The 25,744-nt window shown below is 42.4% G+C and overlaps 1 protein-coding gene across 1 annotated transcript in view; it reads right to left on the bottom strand.

Annotated features, from left to right (window-relative positions):
• Positions 1–5,648: 5,648 nt before the first annotated feature.
• Positions 5,649–25,744, bottom strand: part of LOC122864625 (cortexin-2-like) — a 29,104-nt gene continuing 9,008 nt past the window's right edge. The window contains exon 2 of the mRNA XM_044172165.1: positions 5,649–6,019. Coding sequence (XP_044028100.1) covers positions 5,657–5,923 — 267 coding nt within the window. The 5' untranslated portion in view covers positions 5,924–6,019 and the 3' untranslated portion in view covers positions 5,649–5,656. The remainder of the gene's footprint in view (positions 6,020–25,744) is intronic.

Raw genomic sequence — 25,744 nt, forward strand, 5'->3', positions numbered from 1 at the left:
GTGTGTGTGTGCTTACAAGATGTGCACGTGAATACAAAGGCAGTACTGTAGATGTGATTACACTTTTATACTGTATATCGCGCGCGTGTGTGTGTGTGTGTGTGTGTGTGTGTGTTTGTCCTTATTGTTGTGAGGAATAAACATAAAAGTGTGTGATTGTACCTCTATCTTTGTGAGGACAAATTAGCTATTTTTATCTTGGCAGTGAGGACGTTTTTGGAAAGTTAGGACCTTTTTAGTAAAGTGGGGACATTTTAATAAGGACATTTCTGTAAAGTATGTAAATGTTTGGAACGTGAGGATATTTTTATATAAAGTTAGGACCTTTTTGGAAAGTGAAGACCTTATAGAAAGGTGGGAACATTTTTGAAGACAATTTGGAAAGCAAAGACCTTTTTGGAAAGTGAGCATGTTTTGTCCGGTCCTCGTTTCTTTAAAGTGCTGTTTGAGGGTTAAGACTTGGTTTTAAGGTTAAAGTTACAAAATGGATTATGTCAACAATGGACCTCTTTAGAAGTACAAACATTTCTGTGTGTGTGTGTGTGTGTGTGTGTGTGTGTAGAGTAGACTTTACATTCTCAGTATAAGATCAGAGGATCTTTCTATCAGACGCTTCACCTCAGACAGACACACTGACGAGTGAGGGCGACTGAAGAGCTGCGTTCAAGAGCAGGAAAATCCAGCCTTTGGAAAAAAACATAAAAACATGACGGATGTCTCAGCCTATCACACAGTCAGCGGTGGTGATTCCTGCTTGTCTGGCCATTTTCAGCTCCATCCAACCCCCCCAGAAGGCCTTTTTGTTCAAATTTAGGAAACATATCCAAATTCAAATTGGGACAGGTAAGCAACTGTTTTTTGGGCAATTTAAAGAGTTATAGTTTTCCTAATCAAAATTTGGACAAAAAAAAGAGACTAGTCCAAGCTTGGACAGAGCCTGTGTAAAAAACAAATCTTTTTGGGCAAAGTTTTTTAAATCCAAATTTTGGGCAAAAGAGGCAGAAGTTTGTGGAGGTGCAACAGAAAAGCAGCTGTTATTTGTTTGTTTGCTTTTTGTTTTTAAAATCCAAATTTTCATGTAAGGTATAGTATACCTTTTATTAGTATAAATAAAAATGAAAATAGACAAGCAGCTTTTTTGGCGTATTTTGTTATCCATATTTGGACAAAAGGGGCTGAAATTGTGTCCAGAATTGGACAAAAGGGGTGGAGTCTAGGTTGAGCTGAGGTGGCAGACACAATCAGCTGCATCTTTTTAAATACAAATTTGGACTAAAGAGGCAGAATTTCTGCACAAAATGGGTGTAAATTTTGTCCAAATTTGGAAAAGTGGAGTAAGTGGCAGGTTTGGAGCAAATTGTCCGGACAAAAGACCCAGAAATGTTGATCCTCTGCCCCTTTTGTCCAAATTTTTGGATTTCAGTGAACATAAACCCAAATTCCAGCATCCAAAACATCTACAGCCGTGTTTTCATCAGTTCTGTAGATAGAAAGTCAAAAACCGTGACTCCATGCAGATCTTCACCGTTCACTATGACATGAAAGCAAAACAAATCTGAGTTTAGAAACTCAGCTGCAGTGTGAACAGAGTATAAATGAGCTGACGCAAACACTTAAGAAATGATAAAACACCATGAAAAGAAAACTTAGTAACTCTGTAATTAGAAGCATTGAACTGGAAAGAACGGAGATTGGCCGATTTTTTTCCTAATTGGATCCGTATCATTGTGGAAACGAAACTCTTCAGTGATCCTCACTTGTGTGCTGAAGAAGTCCTGCTGGGTGAGAAACCAAAACTCCTTTTTTATATTCCATCGCTGATGTCTGGGAGGGCCCCGCGTGGGATCCGAGAGGGCCCCAAATCTTTCATAAGTTCCCAAAAAAGAAGAAACTCTGCAACTTTCCACCCCCCCAAAAAAATCCATCCATTGCAGACGTTGAGATTTCAGATCCACTTTTCCATCTTATCCCGCTGCGTTCAATCAGCACAGGCTTCAACAAGGAGAGGATAACAGTGTCTCAACAGTCAGGAAGATAAATAAAAAAAAAGAAGTCATCCTTTTTCTGTTTCTGTCGATGTTTTTCCTTCAGGCGGAGGTTCGGTCACCCTCCCTGCAGAGAGGACCCCTCCGGAGAGCCTCGGAAACTTTTAAAGATTCGTCGAGCGGAGTGATAATTTGGTCCCAACGAGGAGGAGGGAGGAAGGAGGAGGGAGGGATAACCTTGGAGGGTTTTCTGCCACCCTGCAGGGAGACGGGGACGATGGCGGGGTTGAATCTGAGGGTTTGGGCCCCCACCAGGACCATGTCTCTGATTTGGAAGAAAATTTGAAGCAGTTGAGCCACTTTGTTTGAGATAATGAAATCCTGAAAAGGAGGGAAAATATAACTTATCATTTGATATCACGGCCCGGTGTTGTGTGCACCGTCACCCCCCACTGTTTCCAGTGTCTTGGTCCAAACAGGAAGTAAACCGTACTGTGTTTCAGTGTTCAAACCCCCTGTAGTAAAACGCCCAGAGGGGAGTGGCCTTTCATTTCCTTCTGATTCTTTTCACCGACATCAAACCAGTTCTCTGCTTGGGGGGATTTTCAGCTCGAGGGTTCAGGCTCCCTGTGAGGAGGTTTGACAGGAGACCTCCGACCACGAGGAAGCCCATTATAGCGAGAGTTTCTGCAGGTCGCCTAAGGGGCTCTGCTGCAGCTGCTGGAAGAAAAAATAAAACAAAAAACAGTGACAAGTCAAGCGTCAACTATCACTGTCAACACAAACACATGCAGGAAATGTTGTGTAAAGCCCCATTCAGTCTGGGTTCACCTGCTCTGGTCAGTGATCCATATGTGTGCCATTTTTCACCCCCACCCAGTAATAATTTCAACCACAATGACCTCCTGTTTCCCTTCGAACTGGCTGCTCCTCCTGTCATTTAAATCCCGTCCGGAGTGACGTCCTCATATTTTAAAGTGAAATCTCTGAGTTTTTTCCTTCTGCTGCATTTTATCAGATCAGTGTGAAATTTTTTCTTTTGTGTGAAAATGGAGGAAGTCAAAAATGTTTTTGCTAATCTGATAGATGCTAACATGCTAACACCAACATGTAGGCCTGTTTGGGAACCAATATGGCGTCAGAAACAATTAAAGCCATCAGGAGAGCAAGACCCCGTAAAGCTCATCAAATGTGCTGTTGTAATGCCAGCTACAGGTCGGTGCTGATATTCACTTTACAGGCCTGTTTTTTACCCTATATTTACATTTTGTCAAATTCATTGGAAACTTCGGGATCGCCACCACAATTTAAGCATGATGCTTGGGTATACAGCATACAGGGAGTCTGTAATAACAGACCCACCTGTGGGTCTGGCAGGTTCTCTCCATTTTTAGAAAACCAATAAGGCACGCAGCTGATGGTCGGTTTTGTGTCAAACAGTAACCGAAGAAATGATTCACCATTTCTCACCCATTTGTCTCCTTTTCTTCAGAGCTGAGGCGAGTTGGCTGCAGACATGCACCAGAGCTGTATGTGCCGAACGGCTGCGTGGTGAGACGCCCGGCGTTTCAAACATCAGCTGGCACTGAAAACACCAGTTACTAAGCAACGGCCGGGCTGGCAGGACGACGGAGAGTCGCTGGAAACCGTGTCGTCTCGTCTCTGCAGTCAGAGCAATTCAACACAGCCTCCAACACTCCTCTGTGTTCCTGCATTCAACTCTCCCAGGCCTCCTCCTCCTCCTCCTCCTCCTCCTCGCTCAAAAATAACACCACATTGTTCACCTGTTTCCTCAGTGAGCTTCACTGAGCATCACAAGTTCTCTGAATAAGTTCTTAAAGTCTGTTAATAAAAGTTAACTTGTCCATTTTGTCAAAAGGAAAAAAAAGTTTAAAAGAAATAAAAAATGTTCTTCTCTCGTGAGAGACAGCAACCCTAACACAAAGCCTGGCAGGCAGTTTGATGGATGGAGAAGTCGTAGAAATCCCTCCTCAGCTTTAACAACATTACATTTACTGCATGTTCGCTGCATTGCTGTTGAATCCTGCAGTGCAGCAGTCAGAGAGCTGCAGAGAGGAGGGATTTCTATAACCTTCACAGGTTTAAGATCTGGGCAAAAATCACAGCTACAGGCAAGAAATTAGTCCTCGGACAAGTTGATTTTCCAAACAAAGAATGAAGATAGTTTAAATTATCCCAGATTTTTGCTTATTGCAGTTTCTTTCTTCCATTTGTCTCATGATTAGGTCTGTTGACAGTTTCACCAAATTTACAGAATTATATAATTTCCTTCCGTTAATTTTTGATACGTTTCACTAATCAAAACAAACGGCATACTTGCGACTTCTGCACACGCTTGAGAGAGCGCTGTAGGACTCTGCAATTTGTGAAACATGATGCCGTCATTTGTGATCTGCTCAATGCTCAAAAATTGCTTTTGTGAAGCAAAAATGCAGTACGACTTTGATTATTTGCTTATTTCTAACAAGTAACTGTTGTTAAATTTAGATTTTTAGAAATGATACAAACACTGTTTATACATGGTGTGTTTTTTGCCCTCATGTTTGCCTGCCAGGCAGACTGAGGCGACAATCAGAAAGGAAGCAGAAAAAACACCCAGCACACTTTTCCCCGACTGTCTAATTGTAATAATTCAATTTGATTTGATTGATGGCTGACAATGTGTGGCTGTGAAATAAGTCAATTTTACTATTTTACTCTGGTTGACAAACTTAGCAGCCACTTTGACCATTTTAGCAGCCATCAGGGCTTTTGGTTTTCCAAAGGTGACAGTCAGAGGTGTTACAGAGTCACTGAAGTAAGTCTTGGCTATTAAGGTCTGATTCAGGATAACGTGACTGATGGCCACCCATCAATGACATCTAGCTAGCTGACTTTAGACATTAGACATAGACCAATTGTTTAATGATTTTAAGATACAACCTTTAGGCCGTTAAATGTCAGATGTATCTTGGACTTGTTACCATGCTGACTGTATTTAGGCTCCTTGTGCAGCCCCAAATCTTGAATAAAGCTGGAAGTTGTTGCGTCTCCATCTATGATTTTTTTAGCCACATGTTTTGAATTTTTCTGTATGTTTTTGTTGACCAGAACAACGTGACCGGCTGCTGTCAGATTGATCCGAAGTATGTCTGTTGTCAGGATTAACTGCACTTTTTAATAACAATTTCTAAACTCTGGGCTCAATTCATAGCCAAAATACTAAAGTTAAGTGAAGTCACAAGTCAATGGTGTTTTGTTTGATTTTGTCAAGTCGAATCTCAGGTGTGGCATCACTCCTTGGAAATTACGTTTTTTTGTCTCCCGGCCCTGGAGGCTAACGCGTTTCCAAATCCTACCAGATATTTATTTGGCCGCTAATGTGCCAAAACAGCTGGAGAAGGTGACCTTACCAGCAACTTTTGGCTTTACTTGCAAACAATGTTTTTAGGTTTGAAAAGAACAAAGTGGATACTCGGGTAGACAAACTTTTACTTGGTACTAATTTCTCGTCATGCTGTCTACTAGTCTGGTCGCTCTCCTGTTATTCAACACCATAGTAACCACTAGAGGGGAAATGTGTGCTTGTGTTTCTGCTATACTTTCTCAGTGTGATCGTTGCCTCAGTTTAACTTGTTGTTTGTCAGGGTTGCTGCCTCTCAGGCTGCCTGTCAGGAAATACGGTAGTCGAAGGTGTCCTTCTCCATGTAGTCCGTCCAGGTGGAGGACGGCATGCTCCGGTACGGGTCCAGAAGGATCCGGAAACAGCGGACAATCAGCAGGCCCAGGAAGATGAAGAGGATGAGGACGAAGACGAAGGCCGCCCTCTGCTCGAGTGTGAGGAAGGAGGCGGACACTGAAGAGGAAGAGGAGGAGGAGGAGGAGGAGAAGTCCGATTCAGAAGCAGAGAAGGTGCTGCTGTAGAGGTCATCGGCCATGTTGAGATGGAGAATGATTGTTTGGTTTAGATGATCCTCTTCGGTCCAGTGAGAGACTGTCCACAGGAAAACATTGTCGGTGTTTGTGTCGGGGGCCTGCAGCAACAACACATAGAAACAGCAGAAAAAAACATGATATTTTCTGCCACATAAGTATTTTAGAAAGCAATAAATGATCCTATTAGAAAACTTAAGCCCAACTAAGACGGTGTAGTCCCTCATTCGTCCAGGAGTGTTCTATCATAGAAAAGGTTTCAGTCGTAGTCATTACTGGGCCATCATGGAAACAATTAGGTCAGTTTCAGGTGAAACTAGGCAGGGTAAACAGCAGATACTCAGGAAGACTCCTTCCTGAGGGCAGGGCTTAAGTAACACAGAGTAGCTTAAATTTCTGAGTTCTCAGACCATTTTCACAATTGAGAATGACTTCCGGATGGGAGCCGAAACGTCTTGATTCTGAAAACAGTGTCCAGATGACTACGACTGAAACCTTAAGCCCAACTAGTTTCCCCTAAAGCAGTGGCTCTCAAACTTTTACTGTCATGCCCCCCCTTCAGAAGCCGAAAAAAGTTAATGCGCCCCCCGCTCGACCACACGTAAATGGATTGAATTCTTATCAATCATTAACAATATTGGGGGAGCAACAAATAAAAAAGTAGCCCAGTTGAATTCAATTGAAATAAAGGAAATGATTCAGGTCAGCACATTTTTATTTCCCTACATAAATCAGATTTATTCAACTTAGATCCAGTCCGTATTTTTATTTAGTCGCTCTATGCCTCCAGGGGAGATAACACAACATGAGTAGATAACGTCAGTTAGCTTAGCATAGTCAGATATTTCCCTCTCATTATAAACTGCATGAATGCTACTAACTCTGAAACACAGATTTCTCCGTGTCTGCAGACAGAAATAAAACTAAAACATTTACAAAGATTTATCTTTCAGTCTCTGAAGCTGTGATGTTTGGAAGTTATGCTAGCTCCCGATGCTACAGTGACTTCCTGTTTACATAGTTGATCACTCCTGATTGGACAGCGCTACAGATGTTTCTAGCAACAGATTTATTAATGTTTTACTCGCTGAGACGTTTATTCAGTTTTAAAGGTGCAACCTGATTTAGTGAATCACTAGTTAGTTACTGAGAACTGAAGGACTTCCTGTTCAGGCTCACTAACGGTTGATGGTGAGCTGCTGTGACACAGTCCTGGAGAGCAGGAATGAGATCAGTACATTTCATGCAAATCTGGTCTGTATATTTTTAAACATCTTGTTCGTAATTTGGAAATTCTGACCTCATGATGGTGCTAGAGTCACCAAATTCGCAGCACAGATATCCACCAGAAATGTCCTGAGGATTTGACGATATCTCTAAGGGACATTTTGTCTCTTTGTCTATCTTTGTCTTCATGATTCTAAAACTCATAAAACAGAGCTGTTTCATAAGTAAATGCCTTCAGATTCTTTATAACTTCAGTGTTTTCTCTCACTGTTGTTCTCACGCCAGCAGTCTGTGGGTGGGACTGTGGGTGTCATTTGTTTTAAACAAAACGTTCTGGAAAGAAAGAAGCTCTTCATTTGCTTCCCACATGGAGATTAAAGCCAAACTCAATTGGCTTCAAATGTTGTCTTGCTGTTTTTCAGTCTGTGTCTTTTTCTGTGTCCAAAACCTGAGGGTTGATTTAAGTGGTGGTCCTGGTCCTGGTTTGATATGAAACTTTTCATTTGTTTCCCCAATTCAGATGAACAAAGACAGATCAACACAGCGTGTGACTTTGACACCAGACGCCGCTGGTTTCCTGTTTCCTACCAACAATCAACATTAGTTTCTTTTAACCATGACGATGATAGTTCCCTAACCTTAACCAAGTAGATTTCTTAACCAAACTACAATCTTTCATAAACTCAAACCAAGTAGCTTTTGTTCTTTTCTTTTCTAACCAAACTTTAACCGTAGAGGTGTCTGATCAGAAAGCAGTCATATGGATCATTTTCATGTCAGCCATTTGTATCTGTTTTGGAAGTCACTGATGACCTGTTTTGTCTCGAGCACAGGAACAATAGTGCAACAGAATAATCCTAACTTTGTCTATAGCTTTCATCAGAGCGTGGATGGCACATGACTCAGGTTATAAACTTTAGTCACATGATAAAAGGACTTGTTATCAATGTCCGGGTCACATGGTGGCACCTTACAACGAAAGACCAAATGCACAAGAGCGAATAGTTTGCAGAAGGTAATGCACAGAAGGAAGAGCAAGAGGATGGCATCAGATGAAAACAAACAGAAGGTTAATTTTCTAAAATCAGTGCTCTTTGATATTTTCTGACATGCTTGAGGTTTTTTTTACGTGTTTTACGTGTTTTTTTAAGTCCTGGTAGGATCAGAGAATCAGAGATGAACAAACCTTTTCCTCCTTTCTTCTCTTTTGAAAAATGGTTGCCGTCATAATTTCTGCCTCCCTTCAACGCCAGAATCCCATTAGACATCACTGTATTTCAATTTAGTTGAAGTTTGGCTGCAAAACGTGGTATACAAGCCAGCCGCTCTCTCTGTAGGAAATAATGATCTTGCTCAGGGCGATGTTAAACTTGTTAGCTCTGTTAGCCGTCATTTGCTGATAAACATTGTGAGATTAAAATCTTGATTGGACTCATAATAGGAAACTAATCAAGAGCTGAAGTACCGCCCCCTTTTGGTCTTCTAGCCTCTAGGGGTGTTATCCAGTATAATCGGTGCTTTATGTAGAATTATTACATCAAAGTCTGATGATTTGTTTTGTCAGATAACAGATACAATAATCTTAACAATGTGTGTGAAATCTGTGACGCAGTTAATGAAATCTAAAATGTTTTTAATGAAATCTATCTAAATTTAAATGAATTTGTTCCACCTGCGTATTGATGAATATTTAATGTGTCAACCAATCACTGTGCATAATGAAACATGATGTCATCGTTCTCTCAGCAGTAAGAGGAAACTCTTACAAACTTTTAGCTCCATGTAGGACGACTCCTGGTGGGGAGATGAGATCTGTAGTGAATACGACCCTGTTGACGGTTGTTTACATGCAAAACTGGCAGAAACAGCAGCTGAATTTTCCATCTGCAGAAATCATTCCTCATCATCAGCCTGGAGGCTAATCCGTCTTCAAAAATCAGACTTCAGTACAAACCGAAGTCACAGAACCTGTGTTATTTGTTTTATATGATGACATTTCACGTGTTCAAATGATTATCAAGTAAAATTTGGTGAAATGTCTCTTCACATGCATCACATAACGCTGGGTCTGATCAGATTTAATGAGCACATCGAGCCGACTGCAGGACGTCCGTGGAGGATTTGCTGAGTCTGCACGGTTAAACTCTCTCCTCCCTCCCTCTTTAATATTTCACCGCCAGTCTTCTTCTACATTTTTATTCAGTTCAGCTTTCTGATGTTCTGCAGGAGAAAACCTTTAAAATGCAGCTTGTATGTTTCTGTCTGCCTGGAGAGAAATGAATCCCTTAAAACTGCTGTTTATCGTCAGTTATAATTTACAGATGAATTTTGAGCTGATTCATCATTGTAGAGGGAAAAAACACACACACCTGAACACACACAGGAGCATGTTCTCCTTTTATAATGCAAGAACTAAAGTCCCAGAGTCCCTCCAGGCTCCTGCTGCTGCCTCTGAAAATGTGTGAAAACCTAAAAAAAGTAATTAGATTTGATGGAAAATATCACGCTGACCTCAGAGGTGTCACTCTCACTATGAAAAGTCATCACAGCGTACCGGGCCGGAGCCTTTGAAGAGCCATCTCCGTAAAATCAAAGAAATGTAAAAAGTTCTCGGAGAAGTTCTAAAACTCAGCGGAGGTCAGACCTTCATCATTGAACTCTTCTTCACTCTGTTTCAAAGTGTCGAAGAGTGTTCCTGCCACAGTTTGACCTTGTGATGAAGAGCTGTTATTGACACTGATATAATATAATGTCGCGGTTAGAGACTACAAAATGTCTGACATGGTTCGGCCTCTTTCATGACGTGTCATATCTCTGTTATGCCGACGATACACAGATCTATTTCTCTGCCAAACCCAATAACCTGAATCAGCTGTCCTCCCTCTATGATTGCTTTGCTGACACCAAAATATTGGATGTCTCATAATAAACCATGAGGTAGGGCGCAGCAGCCGGCACAGAGCACTTGCAGAGGCAAAGCGCAGCGCAGTCATCAAAAGCTGCGCAAGGAAGGTATTCACCATGTTGCCAGGCAACAACAACAGTTGCAGTCGCAGACTGTTTTGTGTACGATGCATTTCATTTTATTTCAAAAGAAGGTCCTGGCAGTTGCCATTCTGACCAGACGGTGATGAAAAAAATGGCGTTCAAGAAGAGTTTGGGTGCATGATGCGCTGTTGTCTCATTATGCAAAAGGAAAATTCAGTTTGGTCGCAGAGCTAAGGATCCACAACGAGAGGTTCCAATCATACGTTAGGCTGGACAAGAACCAGTTTGAAACCTCTCATCAGCAAAATGGACATTGGATTCCGCCGTTCAATCTGTCTAGACGAACGCTTGGCCATCTGGCTCGGGGGTAGGCTAGTGTTTGGGTAGTGTCCTGCCTAAACTCTGTTTACCCACCTTCTTATTTTTGTGGAATTGAGTATCTACCTTTTAAGATGATGAATGATTTATTTGACAATTAAAATACATAACGTCAGCTTAATAACCACACGGCAGTCATCGTTTACAGATTTATGGTTGGAATTCATTGTATAGATTATAATATCACATTGATGCAAGTTGGTAATTTGTAATTATTGGTGTCACTGTAATTATTGACTGAGGAGTTAATAGTTGGCCCAACATTTATTTTACCGCTGCATCAATGACAATACAGGCCTAAGAATTTTTTTTATGGACACCAATCCAACTTCTATTGAAAATCTATTGTGATTTGCTATTCTCTCATGTCGTGTTTTGTCCAGATTACATCTGATTAAATCAATATTCAAATTATTGCTGTTATCATTTCATTGTATTACTGTTTGATTGCAGTACAATGATCTATTTAATACGATGTAATTGTGTTTGAAGCCTGAGCCTAAAAAAAGAGGCAGGTGCAATGTACAGTGGAATATGTATTATAGAAATCTTGACATCCAAAATCTGTGCACAAAGACCTCAATGGACCTCAATTTCAAAATATAACATCTAGTGTAGTGTGAAGTAACAGGCACTTCCTCAATATTGATAGCACTGGCAGAATCACATCATTTATTCGTCTACGCATGTTTATTTGACAGATTACGTCTCATGAATGGTTGTGCAAGTATTTTTGGTTGGATTATTATTCAAAGAAAAATGCCATCTAGGCTATTACAAGTATAGTAACATGTTAACCAAAAACATTGTTGATTAGGACTTGGTTTGTATATATGACAAATACTGAACAGGTGTTCAACAGCACCTGGGAGAAGTTTGTCCTCAGGGCTTTCTGCCAGAAAGCCTTTCTACTTAGTTAGGTTTAGGCACCAAAACTGCTTGGTTAGATTTTAGGAAAAAAGAAAGGAAGAAAGCCTTTCTGCCAGAAAGCCCTGAAGGCAAACTTCTCCCTTGAACCTGAGTGGCTGATGAACTGGCTGAACTTGAGTGCACTGTGCTCGGGAATCTAGATCTAAAGTGGATAGCTCACATATCAGGGGCTGATGTGAAATGTGCTCTGTGTGATACAGTCAACACCTCTTTTTTTCTGGAGGTAGACTCCTTAACATCGCGAGGCTCGAGAGGCATAATTCCTCTGGGTCACGTTCTTTATTTAGCTCAGACACGAGGCTCTCGTCACAGCAGTCGTCTGGACTTGGACATGTCCTTTTTGTTTTTTTTGCCTGTATGGGGTTGGGAAGGTGTCTTGGGAGGCTGAGCTGTCTGCTGGGTTGCTGCTTTGGAGGAATGGGTGGTTGTAGAGCCTTGGGCTTGGCGGAGTGTCATGGAGGGCTGGGGGGCAACCTGCTGAGCTAATGGAGGATTTTGAAAGTGAGGTTGCTGCAGAATATGAAGGCGGCGCTGGGGTGTTTTGAGGAGACTGAGCGTTCTGCAGTATCTGGTCAGAGACTGAGGAAGACTTGTGTCTCTGGGTCACTGGCGTCAGTCGTAGTATCACATCATCTTCCTCCCTTTCCACTGGTCGGCCTATCTTTTAAATAGGGGTCGATGAAACATAAAATGGAGCTGCACTTCCATTCCTTTCGCTCCCCTCCTTCAGCACCACTCTTCATTTCTTTCCGAAACCTTCTTTGCTTCCTGTACCTGTCCCTTAAGTTTCTTACATTCTTCTTCTGCAAAAACAAATCAGAATTTCTATGTAACAACATGATGGGATTTACTGTTGCTAAGATGCGGTTTACATAGCTATGCTTGTGATACAAAGCATAGCCTCTGTCACTGTGTCTGCCTGGCATAGCTAACGTACATAAACAGCTAAGCTAACTTGGCTAAGTTCGTAAACTATATTCCTATTCGCAGACCTGTTAGCCCCATCTGACTGCTGACATTTCGCCATGTATTTCGCTCTTTTAAATGCTTGACCGGACCTTTAAACTCTAAATTTTCTTCATTTGTCCTGAAAATGCTAAGCTAACTGCTCCCAACAACCTCTACCACAGCTCCTGTGTCAACTGAAAATTATGTTGAAGGGACGTTTACGTCACATGCTGGCAAAACACTACAAAATAACTTCCCTTCCAACAAGAAATGATATTGAATGAATGAAGTGAAATCAAAATGTGAAAGCAAAACAAAGCCATCTGAGCTAAAGGTCCACTCACACCTGCTCTGGAGCTTTCAGCCATTTAAACAGCAGATTAAGATTGTTAAGCCTTTTCATGATTCTGATTTTCATGATTCTGATTCTGTACAGTGATACAGTCGAAAGCTCCAGAACACAGTAAGTGGACCTTGAGTTGAGACTGTTTTGTCAACTGTAAGATGTTTTCTCGTTCACTTCAATACAGTCAGAATTTGATCACAGCAGCATCTAGTGGACGTTCGGGGAACTGCAGCTCAAAGCACCGATGACACGTTCACGGCCGCCTCGTTTATTAGGACGCTGACTCTGATTGGCTGCTTTAAAGGTTGACGAGTATTTTTAAATAAAAACAAAATCTGGACAGCCGTGATAAAAAATCTCTCGGGGCTGATAAATGGTGGAGCGTCGCCATGGTGACGGCTACTAACTGCCATGGTCTTATCAGTCGCCAGGCTGAGAGAGAGAGAGAGAGAGAGGGGGGGGAGACAGACCTCAGTAACCATGGCAACCGCAACACGCACTGTGGTCACTGTGGTCTGAACACACACACACACACACACACACACACACACACACACACACACACACGCACACACACTGATGTTAGATTTAAAACATTTCACTGACTTTCATCAGTTCATTAAGATGCTAAATTACAAAATCATCAATTTTAAAATAAATGCTGTTTAATTGATATCCACATATAATTGATATCTGTGCACACACACACACACACACACACACACACACACACACACCTGATCCTCTGTACAGAATCGTATTTACTTCCATCGCTTTGCTGCTTTCCGCCTGTTTTCCATCCCTCCCCTTTAACATGAGCTGAATCTCTAGTCTTAAAAATGTGTGTGTGTGTGTGTGTGTGTGTGTGTGTGTGTGTGTGTGTGTTCTGCCCCCACACACACACACAGTGTTGTGTTGGGTCAGTTCACCGCCCACAGACAGACTGTTCTGCAGCAGCAGTGACAGTTGTTTTTCTCAGACAGACGGCAACAGGTTGAAACAGGAAAAAAAGATTAGACGAGATGTGTGTGTGTGTGTGTGTGTGTGTGTGTGTGTGTGTGTGTGTGTGTGTGTTGGATCAGAAAACACCGCTATGCATCGTACTAGAGGCCGTGGCAAACGATGTATTTTGTTGTTTCATTTGAAGGACATGTTGTCTGTCTGTGGTTCGCCTGTGCCGTCTGGAAACGCAGGAATCAGAATCATGATGTGACGGCGCCGCGGTGAAGGCTTGGTTCTGTTTAGGTTTAGAGAAACATCGTGGTTGGGTTAATATACGGACTTAGCTAAGGTTAGGGGACCTTCGTCGTCATGGTTACGGCAATTGCCACGTGGCTAAGGTTAGTGAGGTTAGCGATGGCGGCCGTGGTTGAAAGAAACCATCGGAAACAGGAAGTGAACAGCGCGTTTGTCTCCATCATCGCATCATAATTACCGCGGCCACTAGAGGGCGCTGTCACTCGAACGGTCTCATTTAGTCGTTTGTGAAAGACTTCACTGGGGTCCCTCTTCTCTTTAGTGAACCCCAACAACATGCACAACTGCTGTGTATCGTTGCATTAGACGCTTGCTGCTGCTGCAGGTGGAAACCAACAGCGAAGAGTCCTGCTGTAAGATGCGTTGGTGTAGAAGAGTGGAGGAGCGAGTGTGGGCGAGAGAGGAGGTGTCAATCTGTTGGGGGAGAGAGAGAGCGAGAGAGACGCCTCTGCAGAGCTGTGAGCCTCAGTTTCTCACCAGCTCAGTTAGAAATATTCAAAAAAAACCAAACTGATTTTGTACAAAAACAACGTTTCTTTTTCAGACAGGAAGTGACACATTTCTCTCTGCGCCTGATTTCCAAACAACAGCTGAGCTTCAAGAAAGAGACAAAACATTTATTAAAGTCATGTTGGAACGGCACCAACATCAGCGTTTCTGTATGTAATCAGGGTTTTAAAGAGATTTAGCATTGCACTTGTTTATTCCACACGTTCTTCTTTCTTGTCAAAACCTGATGCCTACATTACCCACAGTGCAACGGGGCTGCAGACAGTTGGGTTGGAGATTCAGGTGTGTTATGCTTGTAGCGGCTAACGTAGCCTGCAGCAGAGACGAGCAGCAGCTGCACAGGTCTGCTGAGCTCGCTTCCTTCTGACTCCACACCAACAGAAACCCTTCAGCCCCGACCGACGCCGACTCGAGTGACATCACTTGAGGACAGCTATCAGACGTACAGCTCCCTCTGGAGACACTACAGGCTTTATACGACTTATCTGCTAGTAGTACGCTGATGTGGAAAAATCACTGGACTTTACTTTGGCGTAATGACCTGAACGCATGTTTACGGGTTCACTGAAATGAAAGAAAACCTGATTTCGGTCTCTCTCCTCCACGTTTACAGTTAAAGAGCGCTCTGCGCTCCTATTGGTCAACAGCATCAGCAACTCAGTGAGACAAGGTGATGAAATCCCGCTCGTCTTTTTGTCTGGACGTCCCGAGGCGTCACAGACGTTGTCTCTCACTAACTACCTGGAATAAAAGCAGCTGATCGATCGCACTGCAGCTGCTTATTCATAGCGTCTGATGGAATACGTGTTTGTTAGTATTTGTTTTGTTGCTCGGTTGAATGTTTTGTTACGCGTGTGAAACGGTGTCCGTCTTGGGACCCAAGACACATTTCAGAAGAATATTCTGATGACAAAATGAAATCAAATCGAGATGCCCCACATGATGTCATGATGTCATGTGGTCGGTGGGGTGGGACTCTGCAGCAGAGTCGACCTGCTGCAGCAGCTGATTCACATGCAAACAGCAGCTCGTTTCTGATCGGGAAACCAAACCGGCCTCCAAAACCGCTTCAGGCTAAACAGCCTCGCTGTGTGTGTGTGTGTGTGTGTGTGTGTGTGTGTGTGTGTTCCTCTCTGCAGGAAAAAATGAGATTCATGCAACAAGCAAGGCACCGACGGCGGCAGACGTCGAGGGTAAAAATCCCTGAGAGAGCAGCCGAAGGTCGTGAAGATGAGATCCTTAATGCTGCACGTTTATCTCAGAGACTCTCCTTCTAAACTCTCCTTCGCTGTGTGGTGAAAACGAGTGCGTCTGCTGTCGTGTCTGACGGAAACATCTTCAGGTTGTAAAGAGACGATAAAGATGATGAACAGTTGTTGTGCGAGACAGGAAGTGACTCTGACATCTGTTTTTACTGACGTTATTATATTTTATACCTGCTCACTGCTCGTCTCCAGCTCGTGTTTGGTTTGATTTTCCTTTTCATTGTCAGAGTTTCACTTCAGTTTGCTGCTTCTTCGGTGTGTCAACGCGTCGCCTTAAAGGGACAGTTTGACACTTTGGGAAATAGGCGGCCATTATGCGCCGGACTGTAAAACCACCGCGTGTCGTTTTCACTCTTCACTTTGTGTACGGACTCAAAGTCACGCGAATCACTGAGCTGCTGGATGTTGTTACCTTCAGCTGACATTAATTATTTATTTTATTTTAAAGAGATTTATTTGGAAACATTTTAGACAGATTTTTTTCCGAATTTCGTGCAGAATTTGGGTCCGATCTCTCGGATCTCTGACTCTTACATCCGTTTTCTGACAGTATTAGTTCGTCTTTCCACCTCTGCTCTGTGAGGCTAACGTACGATCCGATCGATCAATCAGCTGCTGAGCTGAAGCGGGCGGATCCCGACTCATCTCGTCTTGTTATCAATGTATTTGATCGGTTAATCAATCACCTCTCTTTGTATATACGCGCTGTTTGCTGTGTGAAGTAGCTCCGCACTGCTTTTCTCCTGAAGATTAATGAGTTTAGTTAAGTTATATTTTATGAAAATGTGTGTTTGTGGGAAACCTTTTGGTGCAGGTAACTCCACCCCCTAATAATGGCCATTATTTGAAAATTCTTTTAAATATTTACGATATAGATGCTATTTATCATGTATTAATCATCCTTCACTTCATCCATACTTTCATTCCTCACACTCGCAGCCGTGTTACCTGAATCTGTTTCCAAATATTCCCCTTTTTTTTTTTTTTTTTTTTTTTTAGTTTCTGAGGCCAGTTTTTATTAATTTAACAGCAGAGCAGCTTTTTGTTATTCTTGACAGACATTTGACTCAATTATTGATTATTTCATCTGCTGCTCTTACACACGAACACGAGATGAAAACTCGTACAGTTCAGAACCAGCCTGAGGCGGAAGCAGCCTGCGGGGGCCCGACGCAGGGGCCCTGTGACGTCACACGTGTGAGGACTGCTGCGTCCCATCACGCTGTGTTTATTGTCAGGCGTCAAAACACCGAAGCAAATTCATCGTATGTGTGAACCTGCTTGGCATTTAGCTGATTCTGATTCTGAACGTCCTGCTCGGGGGCCCCAAACAGGTTCTGGGTCAGCCCTGGTACCGCTTTTAGAAGTCGACAACGTCAGTGAGGCAAAAGATTTGGGACAAAAATCACCAACGTGTTCGGTTCGGATGCTGAGGGAAAAAATCAAACCTCCTTTACAGACATTTAAAGCCATTTTCCAGGCCTTGAATCCAAATAGTTTCAGGTCTTTACAGACTTTTTTAGGTCCTTGAACAGCTGTGTTTCCTGCTGAGGGCCCCTGGAGCAGGGCACTGAGGTCTCTGTGGACGTCTGAAACTGTGTGAGGGATGAAACCTGAAACGAACTGCAGATATCTGAGTGGTTCAGCCTCAGAGGAGTCTGACACACCTGGATCACTCGTGACATCACTACACTGCAGGTGTACAGCGTGTGTGTGCAGTTTTCACATGAGACCGTAAATGGCCTCACATCAAACACACTTTGGACTAAATAACTGCAACTCCGTCTTCTGAAATTACATTTACACATATACATACATCAGTGGTGGAACGTAACTACGTACATTTATTCAATTACTTCAGTTGAGGTACTTTAGTTACTAGTAACATTACAAATTAAAATTTTTACACAAAATAAATAATGAGTTCATAAAATCTGATTGTTTGTTATAAATGAAACGTGAAGTTTTATACAAGTTCAGCTGAAACGATTAGATATCTGATTCTATCTGACTTTATTAGATTGTTAATACTGATGCATCAACGTTAGAGCAGCATTTTACTGCTGTAGCTGCTCTGGAGCTAGTTTTAACTGCTTTATATACAGTTAGCTAGTTTTAACTGTTTTATATACAGTTAGCTAGTTTTAACTGCTTTATACACAGCTAGCTAGTTTTAACTGTTTTATATACAGTTAGCTAGTTTTAACTGCTTTATATACAGTTAGCTAGTTTTAACTGCTTTATATACAGTTAGCTAGTTTTAACTGCTTTATATACAGTCAGCTAGTTTTAACTGCTTTATATACAGCTAGCTAGTTTTAACTGTTTTATATACAGTTAGCTAGTTTAACTGCTTTATACACAGCTAGCTAGTTTTAACTGTTTTATATACAGTTAGCTAGTTTTAACTGCTTTATATACAGTTAGCTAGTTTTAACTGCTTTATATACAGTTAGCTAGTTTTAACTGCTTTATATACAGTTAGCTAGTTTTAACTGCTTTATATACAGTTAGCTAGTTTTAACTGCTTTATACACAGCTAGCTAGTTTTAACTGTTTTATATACAGTTAGCTAGTTTTAACTGTTTTATACACAGCTAGCTAGTTTTAACTGTTTTATATACAGTTAGCTAGTTTTAACTGTTTTATACACAGCTAGCTAGTTTTAACTGTTTTATACACAGCTAGCTAGTTTTAACTGCTTTATATACAGTCAGCTAGTTTTAACTGCTTTATATACAGTTAGCTAGTTTTAACTGTTTTATACACAGCTAGCTAGTTTTAACTGTTTTATATACAGCTAGCTAGTTTTAACTGTTTTATATACAGCTAGCTAGTTTTAACTGTTTTATACACAGCTAGCTAGTTTTAACTGCTTTATATACAGTTAGCTAGTTTTAACTGCTTTATATACAGTTAGCTAGTTTTAACTGCTTTATACACAGCTAGCTAGTTTTAACTGTTTTATATACAGTTAGCTAGTTTTAACTGCTTTATATACAGTTAGCTAGTTTTAACCGCTTTATATACAGTTAGCTAGTTTTAACCGCTTTATATACAGTTAGCTAGTTTTAACTACTTTATATACAGCTAGCTAGTTTTAACTGCTTTATATACAGTTAGCTAGTTTTAACTACTTTATATACAGTTAGCTAGTTTTAACTGCTTTATATAGTTAGCTAGTTTTAACTCATTTATACACAGTTAGCTAGTTCAGTTCAGTGGTTCCAAACATAGGGGTCAAGCCCCTCCAAAGTGTCACCAGATAAATCTGAGGGGTTGTGAGATGATTAATGGGAGAGGAAAGAAGAAGAAAACGTTCTGATACACAATCGGTTTTTAGTTTAAGTTAGTTTAGTTTAGTTTCAAATATTGAATCAGTTGACCTTTTTGGGCCTTGAACAGTTATTTAAATAAAACTGTGTGAGAAGTTTAGTCGTCAAACGATGGTTTGATTGAACTGCTAACAACACACGGACATCTGAAATGTGACGAGGAGACAAAAATGTTGGAAGCTACTGGTTAAAGAATTGTATTTTATAAGCTCATCATATGTTTTATTTACTGTAAAGTCTTTTCGGTAAAGTAAAGTAATGGAGTAGAAGTAGAACATAGCATAAAATAGAAGTACTCAAGTAAGTACAGAACTGCTGTTGTACACGACCACATAGGTCGTTTGTTCTTACTCTCTAACCCGACCCACAGAAACGTTTCCTAAATTAGCGCCGCTGCCGGTTGCAGTTGAGGACGGGCTGTAAGCATACATTACGTAAATCATGTGACACAAGTCACGTGACGTTAAACACGTGGTTAACGTTGTGAAACGGTCGCTTTAGGCAAAGGTAGGTTTAGTAAGAAAACTACTTGGTTAGGCTTAGAAACAGATTATGGTTTGGGTTAAAATAAGTACGTTATGTAAGTATGGCAATTAACATAAGTTACGTTCAAGTCACGTACGTAACTTCAAACTTTAAATAAGTCAGCGTTGACTTTTGGTTTCAAACTGGGTGTTAAGTCCTTTGTTTGTTGGTTAAATAAGTCACTTTATTTGTAAATTTATCCTGTCATAATTAAACAAAACTGCCTTCATTATTTTAAACACAATTTATCCTTTAAACAAAACTGCCTTCATTATTTTTAAATACCGCCGGAGTCGATGTTGAGGTTTGCAGTCATTAGATTTTTCGTTTTGGAGGAAACTGAGATGTAATTCAGCAAAATAAAGAACAATGAATAAAACTGTGGATTATTCTTGTTGTCAATTTACTGCACTGCTGTTTTCACACAGCGGGGAAGCGTGTGTGTGTGTGTGTGTGTGTGTGTGTGTGTGCGCTTTCATGCAAGACATAATTTAATTAGGAGATGATGTGGTTCCACAGAGTCTCCAGTTTGGATTTGACAGCAGAGAGATGACGGTGTTTTATTCATGCAATCAATTTACTGCTCATCACATGCACACACACACACACACACACACACACAGGTGTGTTTCCATTTCCATTTCCTTTCGGGGACATTACATTGACTTACATTCATTCCCGGGAGACTTACCCTAACCATGACTACTGCTTGCCTAAACCTGACCTTAAACCAAGTCTTCACCCTAACACTGAATGATTTACGTTGCATTTTGTCCCTATAAGGAAGGCGAGTCCCCACAGTGTGACTGTGTAAACAGATTTATGTCCCGACAACATTAGTAAAACCCGCCCACACACACACACACACACACACACACACCTGATTGTTTTCTTTATGTCTCCTGTGAAAACCCTGTAACTGAAAACACATGAAATCACATTATGTACACATTCATTCACATAGGCTGTTAACCTGTTTATATGAAAGTAAAATAAAATCCAGTTTGAGCACGAGAATTCATTCTTGATATTTGGTACAGTACATTATGAGCTCTAAGGCTCGCTTACTTGCTTTTCATAGCTTTCAACTATATTGCACAGCCTTCTTCGGGCGAGTGGAGCTGGCTCGCAGTCACTGTCGGTCAGAAAAGCGAGTAAGCGGACCTCATAACTTGGGTTATTTTGTTACACACGTTTCAACAATTTACAAAAGCTCCATCTCCGTGACAACAGAGCAAACTCCGCCCACTGATGGAGACGGCGTGAGATGGTTCGCGGCGCTGGAAGAGGTTAGTAAGTCTACCTTTGGTCGCTGAAGGTGAAGAATTAACATGTGATTACTGTTAGCTACGATAACGCTTTACCTATTAGCTTCAGATCTGAGATCAGGTGCCACGACGTCACTGTCACACCATGAAATCACGCTCTCACAGTGTAAAGACTGTCATCCTGATTAAAGATTAAAAACAGGAAGTCCACGGGTCTGCGGGGGCCTCTAGTGTGCAGGGACAACAAACAGACGCAGAAACACTGTACAGTTAAGTAACGAATTCAAACCTCTGGGTTTTACGTGAAAAGAGATGCTTTTAAATAAAGTGCACGATGCCCCGGCCTGCTTTTAATAAGAGTCAAACATAAAGTCAAGTTTAGACAGAGAGTGGGAGTCCTGGGCGAGTTTCTGAGATTTTCAGGCCATAAAAGAGGATTTTGACTGTTCCTGGATCTGCTTTCTCTTGTACAGCTGTGTGTGTGTGTGTGTGTGTGTGTGTGTGTGTGTGTGTGCTGTACATTCTCCTGTCTGTCAGTGTGTGATTGTTCTGCCTGACACACCGAGGAGGAAGCATATACTTATTTTCACATCCAGTGTGTGTGTGTGTGTGTGTGTGTGTGTGTGTGTGTGTGTGTTTGTTCTTCCTCGGTTCACACACATCTGGACGTGAAAATATGTGTATACGTCCTCCTCGGTGTGTGTGTGTGTGTGTGTGTGTGTGTGTGATGTTGCAGCTCTGAATGACAACAACCCTCAATGTGCTGGAGGCTGAAAGAACACACACACACACACACACACACACACACACACACACACACACTCTGCAGTATGATTTGACTGTGTTGCAGAATCTTAATATATTCCGACTAAGCGCTGTGTTTTGACTTGTGTCCTCACAAACGCCAACATTTAAACGAGACGGGCCGTGTTGCTGCCGACCCGTCAGTGAACGTCTCCTCACGGTCCGCCAGCTGCCCGATGTGTGTGTGTGTGTGTGTGTGCGGTGTTTGTACGCAGCGCTGGCTCTGTAAACAGGAAACAAACAAAGGCGGGCGGAGCCACACGACACCGTTCCAGCCAATCGGCAACAGGTCGTGCACGGGACAAGGTGCAGTGCGAGCGGGAGGGACGGTAAATCTGGCACGTGCTAACAACAACAACAGAAACTGAAAAAGAAGTCTTACGATGAGGCGAAGAGCCGCGTTACCACGAGGCTGTCCACCGGTGGACGGACCTCAGAGAGCTGAACGCCATGAAGGCGGACGGGGACAGGTGGGAGACATCGGCGTTGCTAATGTTTGGGATTTGTGCGTTAGCTAACCAGTGGAGGCCGGTGGCAAATGTTCTCCGCAGGCCTGTGTGTGACTGAGTGCAAAGAGTGAAGAGTTACCGCTTTGCAGTGAAATATTTAGCAATTATAGCATTAGCATGAAATAAAGCAGTAAGTATCTGTAATTACGAAGTCGTAAAAACACAAGTTTGCTAGCACAGTGGGATTATTTGGATTGATGCATCATTTGAAATGCTACGCTAGCTAACGTTACCTTCCTTGGTAGCTTAGCTACAAACTACGGCCCAGTCTTCGCACTCTCCGCTGTGTTTGTGTGCCTGCGCTGACGTTGAGTTTGTTTTGCTTCAGCGGCCCTCGGGCAGCAGACGCTCTGGATTCCGCCATATTGCCCAGTTGTTGTTGGCGATGCAGTGCGGAGCTTGCCTTGCGCTGGAGGGATGTGTTGTTTTGTCTTTCTCCAGGGGCAGATGTTCTTTTCTGACGAGGACCCGATGGAGGACAAGACGAAACGTGTTGGTCCGACAATAAATCTTTGTTCTTAATACGAGTCGCTGGAGTTTTGACCTCTGCAGACTTGCGTTGTGCCCGACTCTGCTTCTGAGGCTGCGTTTAGACCGACTTCAGCTCTGCACAGTCCTCCCGCTCGCTTGAACGGAGCCAGTCCATCGAAAAAGTTGAACCTGACTCAACTTTTGCTGCAAGGAAACGTGACGTCATCCTGCAAGAGGCTGCGGTGGCCGATCACATGAATATGATCAAGCGCACATTCCTGTAGATGACTTTGAGTCTTTCTGCAGTTTACCTCACGAAAGGTGAAATAACTGCAGCTGTGAGTTGTTGACGAGCATAATAATAATAATAATAATGTGCAGTCTGAAAACTCTGCAGTCTGCTTCCTGAACGTACAGAGGAAACACACACTGCACGTTCACCACAGCAGATTCAGACGTCGCTAACTAGCTAACTAGCTAGCTAGCTAGCTAAAACTGGTACAAAATGCTCAGTCAAATACAACGCAGCCACGAAACAAATTTGGCCACGGCGAACTGCCAAAAAATGCCAAAACTCAGGCTGAATGAACATTTAGTTTGCAAAAATGCTAAACCTTACATGCTGGGAGATGAACGCTTTGATGTTAAACCCTAAACTGACAAACGTGACTGTTTCCTGTTGAACTGGTTTGTTTTTTAGCTCGTAATGAACACGACAGCCTAAAGTGAGAGCCACTGCACACACACACACACACACACACACACACACACACACACACACACACACACACACACACACACACACATATTCACACTGACTTTATTCTAGTAAAGCAGCATTTGGCTGCTTCTCTATAAGTCACCTGATGTTGTTATAGGCTAATTAGCATATCAAACACATTGATATGCAGTGTGTGTGTGTGTGTGTGTGTGTGTGTGTGTGTGTGTGCGTGTGTGTGATTATGTGTGCTGTGTGTGTGTGTGTGTGTGTGTGCTCTGTTTGTGTGCAGACTCTGTGTGATTATCAGAGCTTTCTGGATTAGCGTCGGGAAAAGTGATTTGCGCCGTCTGCTTCTGACAAATGACTCTAAATGGAGTCGACACATGAACTTTGTTCCTCTCCGTCGGGAAAAGTCGGATTTGTCGCCGTCTGCTTCTGACAAATGAGCGCTAAATGCTGTCGAGGTGTGTGTGCGTGTGTGTGTGCGTGTGTGTGTGTGCATGTGCGTGTGTGTGTGTTGGTATTACTGAAGTGACTGAAGCCTCGACTGCAGAAAAACCCGACTCTGGTGTCAGATGAGTGTCGTCTGTTCGGAGCTAACTGAGCTGATTAAATCTAAACATGTGATGCGGATTTCTAATCTGGATCAGGTGTTGATGAACACATTACAGTCACTCCTTGATCAGATTCCTGCACCTGCACATCTGGCTCACGTTGGGATCAGATCTCAGGCTGCCCCGCCTTCTTGGTGGAGTCTGTTGTGGCTGTCTGCAGCCTGTGAGGCAGCCTGCAGACACCACTCGGGGCTGGAAACAGCCCACGCTGCTCCTGCTGCATTTTCGCGTACAGAAATCATGCAGATGTTTTTGTTAACGGATAATTCTCCCGTAAAGACGCTCGAGCTGATGATCGGAGACGATGCAGCGACAGACAGAAGTCTTCGTAGTAAAGACAGGAATGAAAGATTTGTTGAGGTTAAAGGTTCACTGCTGACGTTGGGAGAACAGAGTCTTTGGTCGTTATTTATCGGGCCTCTGAAGTGAAACCACAGCTGGCGGGTCAGCGTTTCATACTGCCGCTCGCTTGTATTCAGTGTCATAGAAAGCATGATAACCAGCTGAATCATTATTAATAATTATAACTGACATACAAAGGTGTTACACAACATTCACACATGCTGCTCTGAAGAACACACACACACACACACACACACACACACACACACACACACAGTCATCTGTCAGACAGATTGTAGCTCAGCGCCACTCATCCACCTTCCTGCAGAGAGAGGGTGGAGCTGTGTGTGTGTGTGTGTAATGATGCTCCATCATCATCATCATCATCATCAGGTTACGTAACTGTCGCTACTGACCGCCATTACCCCCTTTGTTACAGTCAAACATAATTCTGTGTATATCTGTGTGTGTGTGTGTGTGTGTGTGTGTGTGTGTGTGTGTTGGCGTCCAGCCGGCGCCCGGTGACTCACGTCACACTGACAGCAGCACTGATCAATTACAGCCAGAGATCAGAAGAGACGACCACAGATCAATAACCATTACTAAACTGCGTGTGTGTGTGTGTGTGTGTGTGTGTGTGTGTGTGTGTGTGTGTGCGCCTCTCCTTTTGTTTCCTTCACTGAAATACAAACCAGAGATAATCTTAACGGTGAAACGTGCGTTTAAAAAAAGCTCAACTGTAACGTGGCGTGTGTAGCGAGCGGCGCAGAAGAAGCACTTTAGTAGAAGAAGAGAGGAAGAGAGGTCACTTCCTCTTCCATCTGAGGAAAGTTGAGAAAAAGATTACAGCCGTGGAGTTTATTTTTAGGTGTTAGACTTTTTCTGTCTGCAGGAGAGAAGAAAGTGACAGATACAAACGGACTACAGTGGAAGGCAGAAGGTCTGGAAGTTTAAAAGTGTGTGTGTGTGTATTTGTGTACATTTTATATGTATATGAATGTATACTCAAACAGTGATTTTTATTTCTCCTAATTAAACCAATTAAGATTAATTTGCAGCATCTTGAGTTCAGAAGAAGTGCAGAACGACTTCCTGCAGGCTCAGAGACGAGAGGGCTGCGGCTGGAAATAACAAGCATTCCACCATCGATCCATCAGCGGATTATTTACAAGATGAATTGTTTAATCGCCGGGTCTATTTAATGTCAGAAAACGTCCATCACAGAGCTCACAGTGACGTCGTCACGGCCAGCAGCTCAAAACCCAAAGAGATTCAGTTTACTATCACAGAAGACGAAGAATATTAAGAAGCTGGAACCTGTGAATGTTTAAAAACAAAACAAATATACACAATCGATACATTTTATGTCGATCTGCTAATCGATTAGC

Source organism: Siniperca chuatsi, linkage group LG17 (genome assembly GCF_020085105.1).
Source record: "Siniperca chuatsi isolate FFG_IHB_CAS linkage group LG17, ASM2008510v1, whole genome shotgun sequence".
In the NCBI taxonomy this organism is placed as follows: Eukaryota; Metazoa; Chordata; class Actinopteri; order Centrarchiformes; family Sinipercidae; genus Siniperca; species Siniperca chuatsi.